The sequence below is a fragment of the Primulina huaijiensis genome, chromosome 1, assembly GCF_012295235.1.
Source record: "Primulina huaijiensis isolate GDHJ02 chromosome 1, ASM1229523v2, whole genome shotgun sequence".
NCBI lineage: Eukaryota > Viridiplantae > Streptophyta > Magnoliopsida > Lamiales > Gesneriaceae > Primulina > Primulina huaijiensis.
The window spans coordinates 22,100,450-22,115,691 of record NC_133306.1 but is presented as its reverse complement, the minus strand read 5'-3'; the positions used below and the strand labels follow the sequence as shown (position 1 = coordinate 22,115,691).

At 34.5% G+C, this 15,242-nt stretch overlaps 2 protein-coding genes across 10 annotated transcripts; one reads left to right on the top strand and one right to left on the bottom strand.

Annotated features, from left to right (window-relative positions):
* Positions 1 to 325: 325 nt before the first annotated feature.
* Positions 326 to 7,903, top strand: LOC140984795 (TORTIFOLIA1-like protein 2). 7 transcript variants are annotated; one of them, XM_073452423.1, is made up of 9 exons: positions 326 to 454; positions 570 to 683; positions 1,012 to 1,758; positions 2,461 to 2,655; positions 2,747 to 2,849; positions 3,687 to 4,348; positions 4,922 to 5,620; positions 6,729 to 6,894; positions 7,654 to 7,903. In XM_073452423.1, exons 3-9 carry the CDS (start codon positions 1,105 to 1,107, stop codon positions 7,668 to 7,670), a joined length of 2,496 nt encoding a protein of 831 aa, XP_073308524.1. In that variant the 5' UTR covers positions 326 to 454; positions 570 to 683; positions 1,012 to 1,104; the 3' UTR covers positions 7,671 to 7,903. The 7 variants fall into 7 exon arrangements, with proteins under 7 accessions (XP_073308524.1, XP_073308575.1, XP_073308568.1 ...); XM_073452474.1 differs by having other exon boundaries at positions 6,729 to 6,926; XM_073452467.1 differs by having other exon boundaries at positions 570 to 714; positions 1,019 to 1,758.
* Positions 7,904 to 10,480: 2,577 nt separating this feature from the next.
* LOC140984776 (probable serine/threonine-protein kinase PBL17) lies at positions 10,481 to 14,418 on the bottom strand. 3 transcript variants are annotated; one of them, XM_073452403.1, is made up of 7 exons: positions 14,028 to 14,416; positions 13,025 to 13,332; positions 12,166 to 12,301; positions 11,758 to 11,894; positions 11,401 to 11,524; positions 10,635 to 11,179; positions 10,481 to 10,604 (listed from the first exon to the last, which is right to left on the bottom strand). In XM_073452403.1, exons 1-6 carry the CDS (start codon positions 14,098 to 14,100, stop codon positions 10,668 to 10,670), a joined length of 1,290 nt encoding a protein of 429 aa, XP_073308504.1. In that variant the 5' UTR covers positions 14,101 to 14,416; the 3' UTR covers positions 10,481 to 10,604; positions 10,635 to 10,667. The 3 variants fall into 3 exon arrangements, with proteins under 3 accessions (XP_073308504.1, XP_073308512.1, XP_073308495.1); XM_073452411.1 differs by having other exon boundaries at positions 10,503 to 11,179; positions 13,025 to 13,320; positions 14,028 to 14,418; XM_073452394.1 differs by having other exon boundaries at positions 10,503 to 11,179.
* Between the last annotated feature and the right edge of the window lie 824 nt (positions 14,419 to 15,242).

The following is a 15,242-nucleotide window of genomic DNA, read 5'->3' as shown; positions in this document are numbered from 1 at the left end:
ATTAATGAGACAATATAAACAAGTTTGAAGACTTATTATTATTAGTGATAATATTAATATTATTTTTGAAAATAATAATAATATTTTTTTATTAATATTATTTCCTGGACATGTTTGGAGACGGGGAATAGTATCCATGTGCTCGTCCCGTACGATTTTGAAGATTTTAAAAAATTTTCGAACTCGGAAAAAATAAAAAATCTCTATCTTTATTTCGGATTTTTCTCGCGGATCCCCCAAATCGTGGGAAAATTACTATCCCTGTACCAAACCCAACTTAAAATTGGAGCGACTCCCTTCCCTTAATCATGGTTATATGAAAAGCCATGGGTATCCTCAAATTTCAAAAACGGATACCCAACCGCCAAAACTCAAGATCCCCAAATTCACACACACCTCCCACGCCACACTCTCTCTCTCACGCAGTGGCTCTATTCTCTGTGCGTACGGACGGGTAAGATATCCTGGAACTCTGCTTTTGACTTCTTTTTCTCTTTACTTAGATTTGTTCTTTTTATGTTTCTTTTCATTATTATATTTTCGAATTTGAATTTGAACGAATCGAACAGGACTACAGTAGCATTTTATTTACTTCTGCTGCTCCATTCTCAAAGCATTGTTCAAGTAGAGCTGTTTTACGTGATGTTATTCCGACGTGAAGCTCCGAATGGCTGGTCTTTCAAGTAAGTTTTCACGCATTCCTCTGAGAGGGAGGTGCGTGTTTGTGTTCTTTAAGCTCATAGTCTAGTGCTTATACTAGCTCGATTCTTGGATACATGCAATTTGAAGGCATGTCTTCATGCTGTTTTTATCCTAATTACTCTGATACATATTTTCTATTTTGTCTTAAAAATTACGCAAGAGCAAGAATGTCGATTTTTTGAATTGTGAAATAGGACTCTTCAATCGATAGTTTTAGAAAAAGTTGAGATTCGTGTTGATGGTTTTCTTAATTTGGATACGCAACTTATTATTATTTTCTGTTTGGCATGTTCTATTTGTGCACTGAAGGGCACAGTTATGAAAGAGGGGAGCTTAAAAGTTAACGTCTGAGTTAAAATCTGAGATATTATGGCCCCTTAGACGCAATTCAGGTGAATAACGATGAATTCACATGTAAGTATGGTGAAAGGGAAAGCTGGTTCCAGAATGAACGGTCAGCAAGCAGCTTTTGAGCTGAAACAGAGAGTGGGTCTTGCACTCAACAAGCTTGGAGATAGGGACACTTGTCAAATTGGGGTCGAGGAGCTCGAGAAAACCATTGAATGCTTGCCTCATGATGGAATTGCTCCATTCCTGTCCTGCATAATGGACACAGATTCCGAACAGAAATGTGCTGTTCGCAAGGAATGCATTCGCCTGATGGGCAAACTGGCAACTTTTCACGAGATTCTGGTGGCACCTCATCTGGGCAGGATGGTAGCTAGCATTGTTAAAAGGTTAAAGGACACTGATTCTGCTGTGAGAGATATATGTGTAGAAACAGTGGGTATCTTGGCTTCCAAATTGAGTGGTAATAGAGTTGAAACAGATAGCACTTTTGTCGTGCTAGTGAGGCCACTTTTTGAAGCCTTGGGCGAGCAGAACAAGCAAGTGCAATCTGGTTCAGCATTGTGTTTGTCAAGTGTCATTGACAATATTCATGATCCTCCACCCTTGGTTTTACAGAAGATGTTGGCAAGAACTGTCAAGTTGCTGAAGAATCAGCATTTCATGGCAAAACCAGCTGTCATAGAGTTGAATAGGAGTATCATTCTGGTTTGTCTCGACCCACGACACCTATATTTTGCCCTATACTTTTGCTCCTGCGTTCACGTCTGGTTATAGTTAATTCTTCTGGTTGTGTGATGTAGTGTTCAAGAGCTACGTTATCATTTTAAAGAAGATCTCATTCACTCATCTGTCGCCAAATCTATTCCTGGAACTATAGTCATCATGTTCTACATTGTTTGTGGGATTTTAGTTGATCCAATCCCGTATTTCTCATATGATTGGGTTGTTGGGGGTTCCCAAATTAGAATAAAAGGTGGCATTTTAATAATTGCAATTTGATTAATACTTGTGCTCAGTTAGTTCAGGTGTTTCTAGTATCGGTTTGGAAAAAACTCGGGAAACCTCATAAATGATTTCGATATTGAACCTTGGGCATCACTTACATAACTCTTGTAATTGGATCTTGTACACATCACATGTTTAGAATGATTCACATAGCTTCATTAGATGATACAAGTCTTGGTTGAGAATATACAGCGCACATATACTGTATTGGTCAATTAAGAGATCACTGTGGAAAATTTAAGGAAATTTTAAGAAAGCTTTGATAGGTTAACTCTCTGAGAAGGTGCTTTGGTCTCACAATTCTCACAACGCATTCCAAAAATCAACATCGAGTTGTACTTTTGTCTGTTAGCGATGCATATGTACTTAAGTCAAATTTTATTTTCTTGTCGAATGTTCTAGGCTGGTGGTGCTCCTACGCCTAGTTCACTGATTGCTGCTCTGACAAGCATCCAAGAAGCCACGAAGAACAGCGAATGGGCAACTCGTAAAGCGGCCTGCAATGCATTAGGCGACATAGCTTCTTGTTTAGTATCTTCCTTGGGCACATTTCGTAAAACCGTCATCTGTTGTCTTGAATCATGTCGTTTTGACAAGGTTGGCTGTATTATTTATCATGTCATAACTCATATGCTTCGTTTCATAAAATACTTAATCTGTAATTTTAAACATCTTTCCTTCTGAATAGGTGAAACCAGTTAGGGACGCAGCTTTGCTGGCCTTGCAACTCTGGAAAAATCTTCCTGGTTCGGTTACACCTGAACCTTCCGAAAATGGATCTTCCGTCAAAGGTTATTGTGATCAACGCCATGTTATTTGTTTCATTACAGATTACCAGCCGCAAAGATTGTAGCCCAATCTCTAAAGATTGTTGATTGTCTTGGTGTCTTGACATTTTATTGTTCTTTAAAATTACAATTGTACCACATGTAAGTTGAAGCCAAATGTTCATCTATGGCGTTCTTTATGCGGATTTAAACCAAAATTTGTACACTTTCACAGTTATTAAGCTTCTTTTTTGATGAATTAACCATAACTAATTTATGAGTGGCATTATATTTGCGAAGTGACAATTGAATGAATTTTGTGAATTATAGTATTATGCTGTGAGAAGAGATTATGCAGGTTTTGATACCCTATTGTCTTAGTCTAGATTAGACAAGGATGATCTACTTGCTAAATTATGCTAGAATTATGTTTCTTTTTTGGGTGAGAGCACACTCTCATAGGGAAGTTGAATTAGGGGCAATTTTTATATTATCTTCCATATACTTCGTTTATTCACTTTATGATCCATATTTTTTTATGGAATGAATGTGAGTCTGCTACAGGTCCACGACTCCACGCACACCACCAACTAGAAGCATGTGAAGTAATACACAGAAAGGGAATAGTTAATTTTCTATGGGCAGTTTTTACTGAAGCTGATCCATACAGGTCCACTTTATTTTGTGGATTTTGAATTCTGATTGACACATATGAACTTATTTTTCCATGTATTTCATCACCACCTGGTAAATTCTGCTATTTGGAGTGAATGATGTCTCCTTGCTGTTACGTGCATCTCTCACCTTGTTGTGCTAGTATATTTGTAGCTCCTCATGTAAAACATTTTTGATCTCCTATAGGTATTTCCTACACATCTGACTATGGTGATGTTACCAGCTCCAGTGGCTCAAAGCTAAACGATATTAAACAGATGAGATCTGCTTGTGAATTGGCTAAGAAAAGAGTTCCTCTGTCATCCAGAACGGCTGGCGGAACCAACATTGAGAAATCTCAGCAATCTGGAACAAATGACTGGCAAATAGAAATTACAATACCAAAGAATCATCAATTTTCAGTATCAGAGAACCAGGACGATGACTCTGAGTGTAGCTCTGTTACAAAGAGATGTGAAAAGATTTATACTAATGTTAGGAGTAAAAAAAATATTGGATATAATTATGTAGAACTTGATGACAAACAGGAATTCTCTTCTGCGTCCACTCTTTTCACGGAAAGCATTAAATCAAAGGTTGTTCCTATACATTGTGATGTTTTTGATGTTGCCAGTTTGGTAAAGTCAACTGGAACTAGTCGAAGGTTTGCTAATGATGAAGCTAATATCGAAGAGCAAAGATACTTGGCTAAAATGCATGATCATAGGAGCTTAAATTCCACGGTTAGAGAATCCACTTCGCAAATTATGCGTGGTTGTTGCTTAAAAACTGAAAAAGACTTGATTCTCATCAGAAAGCAGCTTTTCGAGATTGAAGACAAGCAAACAAATTTGATGGATATGCTAAAGGTAGTTACTAAAAGGTTTCTCTCTCTGTTTCTTTTGCTTTTTCATTGGAGTAGATGCCCAGCTACCATTAAGGAAAATGATCTAATATTTTGTAAACACGCAATTGCTTTGTCCATGATAGTGTTGATACAGGAAGCCCCTAAATGTTGAGCATCAAACTTTAAACGCCATAAATTAATCTCACTATGCTTTATGAGATATGCTTTTCTCTGGAAATTGACACATGGCATAAGCAAATATAATACAGAGCTAATAATCCTATTCTTTGGGAAATAAATGGAACCTGAATCAAGTCATACGCTTTTGGCATGCCCTAAATTTAGAGCAAATAATTTTATAGATAGTTTGTGCTGCCATGAATGTAAGTAATTGTGAGTATTGAAATGTAGAAGTTAGCGCGAAAGGCTTTTTTCCATGTTTTATATTGTTCCTACATCAACCCACCTGTCCCCACGGAAAAACTTGCACCGTTTTCTTTTACTTCAGAATCAATCTCGTGGGGAAACAAAAAAAGTATTTTTTTTCGAAACTTTAAAATTCTTTGATCATCTAAATCCTCTGCTCTTTATTCAGGCATTTACAACCACCATAGCAGATAGCATGTCCGTGGTACAGTTGAAAGTGTCAAATCTTGAATTAGTGGTGGACAAAATAGCACAAGAACTTGTTCATGGAGGAAGATATCCAGATATGCTGGCAAACAAAGTTCTGAAAAGTAGTCCTAGCATTGTTTCCCCCAGACTTTCTGGGAGTACACCCAGGGCGTCTGTTGAGAGTAATGGGCATCCTCCATTTCCTCCAACTAAACATGCAGGAAAATGGGAGAACACATTTATCAGGGGCAGATCAAATGGTTATGGGAAACAAAACTCAGACACGTGGTCTGATGCTACTCCTAAGCTAATAGACAATTCTTTGGGGAAAAGCAACAATTCTCCGAGCTTTTGTTCAGAAATTTATGATGGCCAAACGCGAACAAATGGCAATATCTTCAATCCAAATCCCTGCATCAAGTCAAGACTAAATAAACTGGAAGCTAAGAAGAACCCGCGGAAACTAATCAATGATTACATCTTGGATGGGAACTTTGACTTTGCATATGAAGAAGCTCTTTGTTCAAGGAACGAATTCCTTTTATTTGAGCTCCTAGATAAAACAGGTCCAGTTCTGGAAAATTTATCTCAAAAGACTGCAAATGAGTTACTAAGCACATTGGCAAAGTTCTTATTGGAGCAGAGATTTGTGAATTTTATTATTCCATGGTTTCAGCAGGCAAGTCATCCTATTTGCAAAATATTTTATCATCAGGAGATAGCCATTGCATCTTACAGTTTCATCACATAGCCATTGCTATTAGAGGCACGAAAGGCTAGGTAAGGTGTGCCCCTAATTGAATTGAGTTGCACTGAGGGGAAATATACAATATAAATTCTAAAGAAAACTTCATTACTTATCATCCTTACAAGTTATTGCACAACAATAAAGTATACATTCATTAGTTTATAGATGAAAAGGATTAATTTTCACCTTGCATTTCATTTAAAGTTCACTATCCTTACATTTACGATGCACTTTAAAGGTATGATGCACCAAAGCTCGAAACCAAGGCGCTCTTTGTTGAACTGTTGTGCCTTGGCTGAGTCTTGCTGCATGTTAGTTTAGACGCAAGCCTTGAGGGATAACTATGATCACAGCTATTCTACACTAACCGAACAAGCTTTCATTAAGATATAAAATCATCGTATAGGTGGCATGGATATTCTTAAACCATCCCATTATGCATCTTGCGTTGTCAATACACAATAGTTGTGAATAAGTTAGGGATTTGTTAACTACATGGCAAAATTTGTTTCTATTATATTTCAACTTATTCTTGACATCTATTGGTCATTTTTGTTCTTTTGGTCACAAACTGACAAATGTGAAAGTGCAATGCTTATTCCAGATGCATCATTCACACTTTTGTACTGCTAGTTAATGGAAGTAAAGAAAATCTATATTATGCTTTCTAAACACTGACAGGTTACAAAGTTCTGAAAAACTGGTTTTGTTATAAGTCTTGATAGCATGTACACAAAAATATCTTTAGATGTTACTTTGTTCATTCAGACTATTATTTTTATTTACATCTCAAATTTTTACTTTGTATTTATCTTATACTTGTAGAGTCACAGTACTTATATTTCCTCAGTTAGCGCAAGATGATTTTTAGTTCAATGATACGAGTTCAAAGCTTCGTCTCTTGTAGTGTTCCACTTGTAATGGAACTGTCTCAAATCATTGTGGATTTAAAGGGTTAGGACGTTATGAGCCAGATTTTTAAAATATTTGTTAGCATTACCAATTCTCAAATCATCAGTCATATAATGTTCTTTTTTAGCTTGCGGACCTCAGTAACATCCACGGACCAACTTACCTGGCGCTCTCTCCAAAATTAAAGCGAGACCTTATAGCTTCAATCCAGGAATCTGCAAATGTGGATGGTTTCAAGCCTGCTGAAAGGAATTTTTTTATCGAGCTTGCAAAAATGATGCGCCACGTTTGGGGTTAGAAAATGCATCATCTATGATTCTTAATGGTCCTCCATTAGCTCATTTGCATATTTTATTTCAAAATATAAAGTTTGTTCTATAAATATCTAAATCTGATTCCGAAATATTGTGAATAAGATTATGTTTCTGGATCTTTTTTCAAATTCTTAAACGATTCTCCTGTTCAACTTTTAAGGAAAAGATGCATTGTATAAATGCAAGTGTCACAAATGCGATAATCTGATATTAACTTGAGAACGACAGCAACTCCAAACCTATCTAGTTTAGAGTTTATGCGACATAAATTTGTGTAGGAGATATAGATGAAGAGTTATGTAAGTCCATGAGATAGAAGCAAAATGCCTTTGCTTTGTTACCCGTATTTTCCGATACTTGTGATATGAAGAAAATGCTGTCTACAATATTCTTATCTGTGTAACTGAGTCTTTTAATCAACAACAAGATACAATCCTGGAAGTTCTTGTGTTTTGGTTAGGATCAGAAACCTGCAATTTCCTGATTCATATGAGAGACGAAAATGCCATACATCTTATTCATGTGTGTACGTTCTTGTCTCGTTGAGTTGTTTCTCAGGTTGAACAGTGCAACTCTTTGAACAATAGGTTGGTGATACTCCAGCAGCACCAGTTTGAAACAATTTAGTATATTTTATTATTCAATTACGGTTCGAAAAGGGTTATATTTCAACCCTTCAAAAGGAAAATTTGCTTATATTTTAATGTTTTAAGGATCTCATTTGTCATCTTTCTTCAGGAAATAGACCTTGCTAACAAATTCACTCCAACATGCTGTACGTGTGATGTTGTGGATTGAGTGACATCGGAGCTGCTGAGGAGTGAGGACGCATAGTAAGAAAATAATATAAAAATCAATGTCTGTTAAATGTTTTATTTGAAAAATTAACTAATATGCTTGAATATTTCCCCACGTAATGCCTGTTGTCTTGTTATTATATGAAGTGGAATATTTTTCTGCCCAAATTGTTATGAAGCTTGTAGTTTTGTGTCTTATTTCAGATGTTTTCAAAAATTCCTTGTCTCACTTGTTCTTTAAAACTGCAGCAAATAAATACAACTAGTAATGTCACACACGTTACACGTATTGCATGTGTATATTACATTACAATTCATATTATACAGTATATATGAATAATATAATCTGATATTTCAAATAGTGTAGTTTTTTTTTATTTATTTTAATGAAAGTAAGTTTTTTTTAAATATTTTCGAAAAGTTATTTTAATCTTTATCTTAATAGTATGACTTAGAGCCCATTTATCCAGTCAGGATGCGGTTGGATTGAAAGCGATATCAGCTTTTTATTTTGAAAACATCGTGAACTTGATGTGAATGGTTTGTGTTTAAATTCTTCCTAGGTCATTTGAAGTTAAATGGATATCGGATTCTATTGTAATTTTTAAATTTTATAATCTAATCTTATCATAAAATGTAAATTTATCCATCTTGGAAAACAATGTGTATTGAATACTTTTTACGGCCACTTCCCACTAGGCAAACTTAATGGTTCCGGGGTTCCTGCTCCGGATCCATCTACGAGGAATAGATTCCGGGGTATGTACATTGGAAACAATTCGATCCATTATCCAAATAGGCGGTGGATGGACCGGATCCGAGTCATTTTTGTTCAAATCCTAAGGATTGTTTTCCTTGATTTTTAAAATTCTAACCGATTTTGATCCACTCACTAATAGATTCGAGGTGATTTTGGAACCAGTTACATCGAACGGTTACGAGCTTAATGCCCGACTTTGATCTGGTTGACCTGTTAAACATGTCTACTTTCCAAACAATTGGTATAGTTTGGTTTACCGGATAACACATGGATTGATAAATAATCTTCTTTATCCAACGTTTAGTACTTTTAGAAAGTCTGTGATAATATCACGAGCATGTGATAAATAATTTTATACAAGGATAAAATATCCCTTTTATGAGATGTGATAATTTTAATTTAATGATAAAAAAGATCATAAATGACTTAATTGCTTTCAATATATAAAAAACACTACAAATGATTTTTATAAATCTCTAGTAGTAGGTAGAAATTAAAATCAAATGGATATTTTATTTATTTTTATATATTATATAATATGATAATTATATAAATGAACTCGAGATAATTATATAAATGATTTTTATAAATCTCAATAAAATTATTAGTGTCACTCGATTAACTTTAAAAATTGATATTTGACTTGACTCACAAAATCAAGGTCTCAATTATAATATTATATAATATATAAAATTAGGTAAAAATAAANTCTATTATTTGATGGAACTACATCATCAATGGAGCGTTTAACTACTTTCCACATGGAAAGCAAAATAAGGGATAAGGACTCTATGGTGGAGCGACTCGTGATGATTACTTTCGACTTCCAATGTCATTTCATTATGAGGTTGTGGCTCAGATTTGAAAAAATTAAATTTTTAGAAAATTAGTAAAACTTTGAAAATTATATAGATTACATTAACAATAATAATAAATAATAAAATTTATGTATCATTAAAATTAATAAATCAATATATAATGTTTTCTAAAACAAATAATATATACAACTCTATCATATATCATTTCAAATTTTTAAAATTATAATTTTTGATTTTACCCACGTTCTATAAATGAAAACATTCAATATTCATTTTAAATAAATCATTCTTTTTTAAAAAAAAATTAAGTAAAGGTTTTAGAGGTAAAATTTTCCCAAAATTATAATTGTGAACTAAAAAATTTGAAATAAAATAGAATTAAATAAATTATTTATTACAAATATAATGATTGTAATATTTATTATATATTAAAACGATTTCAATCTTTATATCTATGAAGTAATCAAATCAAGCACTAATTATTTTCTAAATCCATATTTCAAAATGATTAACATTATGTTTAAATTAAATAAATTGTAATATAAATCATAAACAAAAAATAAATTAAAAACAAAAAACAAAAATTGGAACCAAATCATTGATGTCACACCCAACATCACTATCTAAAAACTTAAGTTATAGCTCTATGCTAAAACTCCTTAACGCGGTAGTTTTCATATGTAACGATTACGCCACTAATTGATGAAACCTTCCACCCGAGGAAAGAACGAGGTTTATTGACAACATGTTCCTGGATGAGATGGAAATAGATATGGATATGAGGATCAAAGAATTCATGAACCCGATGTTTGGTGGATTCTTAGTTATTCGATCGATAAAGAACAAAACCCTGAAATCTTGAAACTTGTTTTTCATATTGTACAATAAGCTCTTGTAACAACTATGCTATAATTGTCTTTATTATGTGAAAATTGTTAACTCAAATTGTTGTATGTATCAATTGTAAGCATTATAAATCAACTTAAACTTTCAATTTTTATCTATGGGGATTGGGAAAGCACAAGTTTTCAACAGGCGAAATCTTGACATCTGAATGAATGTAGCTTGATGTTAGATCAATTAAGTTGACACTATTACGACACAAAAAGGGTACTTACAAGTGATTTTTCATCCTAGTTTCTTTGAACAAAACTCTGATGGTACAGTAATATGCCTTTTAGTTAGCATATTCCACCTATTGTCTTGTAGAATTCCATTGATTTTCTCTAGTTTTTAATCTAATATGACTACCAAGAATTGTTATTACTTATTGAACAGTTAACGCGAATGATGATTATTATTCAAGGAACGGCTCTTTTTTGACACTTTGGGAAAGAACTAAACACTACGAATTCATTTCTTCATTCTTGAAAAGAACTACAAAAGAAAGTTCTCCTTTGGAGGCTCACTTTTGCTCCTTCCGTTAACATGTTTACCCTTTGCATGCTCTGTTTCTCGATGACTCTCGCTCTTTATTATATCCACCTTCTTCCCCATTGGAGTGTCTGGCAACCTTTTCGGAACCTCATAAAGCGTTACACTGGCACCTCCATTCAGATTAATCGTTTCTTCATCATAAGCTTCTTGTGTTGCAAGGGGCTCAAGAATTTCGATTACTTGACTCATTACAGGCCTTCCTTTTGGGTTTTGACTGAGGCATTGATATGCTAGATGGGCCACTTTCATGAGAATTTTAGTCGAGTATTGCCCTTCGATTCTAGGATCAAGTATTCTCAAAAGCTTCTTGTTGTGGTTGAGGATCGGGCGAGCCCACTCGACGAGATTATGCTCTCGACTAGGCCTGCTTTTATCCATTGCACGCCTTCCGATTAGCATTTCAAGTAAAACGACCCCAAAACCATATACATCGCTTCGTGCAGTTAAATGTCCTGAAAGATGGAGTAAAAAAGATTCTAGGATCAGTATTGATAATGACTGTCTTTTGAAATTCGCTCACGCACAAACTTAAGGCCTATTTTTTAAAAAAGCCAACAATATACCACCGGTTTGTTTGATTGGTCACAAGAGATCTTGCTATCTTCAAATTGGTATCGAAAAAGGTACTTCATAAACATAAAGCTAGATACCAGTATGCCAACATAAGACTCACCGGTCATCACGTACTCTGGGGCAGCATAACCGTAAGTACCCATCACTCGGGTTGAAACATGAGTTTGATCTCCAGTTGGGCCAACCCTAGCCAGTCCAAAGTCGGAGAGCTTTGCTTTAAAATCCTGCAAGTTTTCTCCACACTTTAGCCTTTATCTAAGTTCTAACTGATGGAGATTTTAAAAAATAAACTTTCCATAACAAAGGAACCACATGATACCAGGATCCTTGCAAATTTTGCAACTCGTGGTATAGTTGTATCCTCCTTTTGTTGAATGGAACATCTACTTTCTCAGATTTAATTTCCATTTCCTGAATATACTAGTTAGATCTGTAAACAGGACAATGCTCAACTTACCACGTCTAGCAAAATGTTCGACGTCTTAAAATCCCTGTATATTATAGGATTATCCACACCATGAAGAAAAGCAAGCCCTTTTGCAGTGTCCAAAGCAATCTTCAATCTCTTGTGCCATGATAAGGTGTAACGTACTCCTATAAGGAAAAAAAATAGATTGAATTTGTACAAAAATACATGCAAAATATTTATTTTTATATTAAATTATTGAACAGACACAAGTTCTCGTTGGTATCATATCAAACTAATACAAACTCAACACCTTCAATATGTGTTTATAAAAAGCTTCTCAGCTGGCTATTTATTGGTGTTCTTAGCCCCAATAATTAGCAAACAGCAGTTATTATAAGAAAATCAGAAATAAACATTAACCAACACCAGCTGATATATATGTGGTTTTAGACTCACGGTGAAAAAGGTGTTTCTCCAAGCTCCCAGATGCCATATATTCATAAACCAAAAGTCTGTGATCACCCTCGCAGCAATAGCCGACCAGTTTCACCAGATTTGGGTGTCGAAGTTGCCCTAAATAATTGACTTCTGCCTGCAAGTGCAAAAACTTAACGATGAGTCAACTTACAACCTTTTTCAGTGTAAATTTTCAATATATAGCAAATAAAACGAGAAACTTCAACAAAGTTTTCATTTGGAGAAGAAAAAAAGTGTATCCTGAGCAGTAAACCTTAAGGTGCAGTCATTCTTTCATTTTTTGTTCTGCTATAAAACATATCTATATCGTGTTTATAATTCTTGCTGCTTAAACCAGCTTACAATATGGTGCATATTTCATTCTGCTATACAATGTATCTCAATCTTAATCTGAAAAACTAAAAGGCATTGATTTCAACAGGGCATGAGAATCTGCAAAGACAGTTTGCAAGGCGACCATCCACAAGACAAGAAAGGTCCCTAATCTTTCTGGTAACATGATCTGATCAGTAAATTATAAATTATTTTCATTCTTCGGACCTTTAAGATGACACAACTTTGACCAGTTTTTTGGCCTATTTAGGAATGCAAAACAGAGAGATTACACAGTCGGTTTTTAATTCTATAAAGAGGAAAAGTATGCCATTTAGCTAATGTTTTCCTCTATACGAGTAAATCAATTCTTGTCAGCATGCCAGCGCTTGCACCCATCAGTCAGTAGTCCTAAGTGACTCTCTGCCTGATGCAACAAACATCCTTCAACAACTGAGCTCATTTTTAAGAGCAAAAAGATCAGAAAATCTCGGTGAACATAATATGTGTTTAGAAAAGGATATACCAGCCATTCTCGGTCTCCTTGTAGGCCTTCGGGATCAAGCTCTTTAATGGCAACTCGAGTTGTCTTGTAACCAGGCCGAACATTATCATCTATCACTCCTTTATATACGATACCAAAACCACCATCACCGAGAACCTGATCTGGTCGGAAGTGCTTGGTGGCCAGCTTCATCTCCTCGTAAGTGAAAATATCAAGATCACCATTCCCAGGCCTTTGAAGTAGATCCTTTATGTTTTTCGAAATTACCACGATGGTGTTTGAATTCACAGAGTCCACTTTTTTCGGTGACACCAACTCTTCACAAACACCTAACAAAAGTAGTCAGTATCAGCATTGTTCAGGGAATAGCAACAGAAACACGCATTGTAGTTGAGCCACAGCTATAAATTCAAAGCCGGCAATAAGGAAAGATGGAATTATTAGTCTTTCAGAAATAAGTGAGGATCTATATATACTTCAGAATATTAGCCCTTTGAAAAGTCTAGACCTGAAACTAGTCATATAAACACCAAGAATTTCAGACAAGGATGAACCATTATTTCAATTTATGGAGGCAAAAGACTTCTTTTTTTCTTTTTTTTGAAGATAGGAAATAGACTTTCCAGCTGATAACAAGCAAATTTTTCTTTAAAAGGAGCGGGCAGGGCGTTATGTTATGTTACAACACATGAAAATTGTTGTAGTCTTCACTTAAGCAACTCCTCTGGCCTGCATGATCACCTAAACATACATGGATGGCAGATCGTAAGCAAGTAAGCAACATCGATGGTTAAAAATAAGACCTGTTTGATGACTGGAATATCTGTTACCGGTGCAGTGATTGTTAATTCTTATGATTAAATTTTCTTAAAATGCATGTTCCCAGTTCATAATCAGGCAGATACTCAATTCCCAGTTCAAACAAAACCCAAAAAATGGAAAAAAGTAATCAGTTCTTTCTAAATGAAGAGACAAACATTGAATCACAAAGATCATAAGCAATATCAGTTGTTGAAAATGAAACCTGGTTTGTGGGTGGAAGATTTGCTATCAGTGTACTGTTGTTCATCTTCTACAACACTGAAACAAGAACCCATTTGTAAACAAAACTGCACCAGATTCACATCTCCAGCTCCATGACTTGGACCGATATCACTTCAAAATCGGATTTTTATGCACTGGTTTTACTCCATTTCATTCACAAAACGAAACAACGAACCACGAAGAAACCCAAACGATTGCGCGACAAAATCGAAGAGAAATCCACCGGGAATTGATACGGGTCGCCGGAATATTCCCCAGACATTAAATCAATGATATAGATTATGTTTTATATACAGATAAACATTCAAGAAACAGCGATGAGTGAGTGAGACTCTGAGACTGACGCGAGGCTATTTGAGGAAGGAAGGTTGATCATTGATTGCAACGTTTATATACTCATAGAAAAAAAGAAAATTTATGTACGTACGTAACTATTACAAAAAGGAAAATTATTCTCTTCCAGAAAGAAAAAAAACAAAAGAATAAAATTCCTATACCAAGAAAATGATTTGCATCATTCAACGCGAAGAAATTTAAAAAAAAAATGCCAAGCAGCAATTAGCACTTAATTTGTATTTTTTTGAGAAAATCATATTATATGTAACTAATATAGAATATAATTATGAGAAGAAATTGTTCTCTTCCAGAAAGAACAAACACAAAAAATTTTATGATACAGTTTCACATATCAATTTTGTGAGACAAATCACCTATTTTGATCACCAATAGAAAATATTATTTATAATATAATAAATATGGACATAATCCATCGACGCCTAAATATCTGTACAATTGTGTAAAAAAAACTTACCAATTTCCAAATTATCATTTATCAAAGCAATACCTTCACATTATTAGTTACTTTATGAGAAGTGACAATAGGTTCACATTATTGGTTTTGTCTCATTCAATTATATAATATGCAATCTTGTAGTATCTCTATGTTAGTGTTTTTTTGCATGTTCAGTGAAATAATTCACATATATATTATTCAAAATCAAAACTCAATATTAAAAATATTAATATTCTAAATATAAATGTAGTTCTGGAATTTAAGGAAATGTTCTTGAAGATTTTTTTTTTTTTTTTGGGATTGCATAGTTAGATATTTGAAATCAAGAGTTGACCAATGCTTTACGCGGTTGAAAACAGTAACACACGGTTCTAGATATACTATTTCTCCATGCAAAATTAT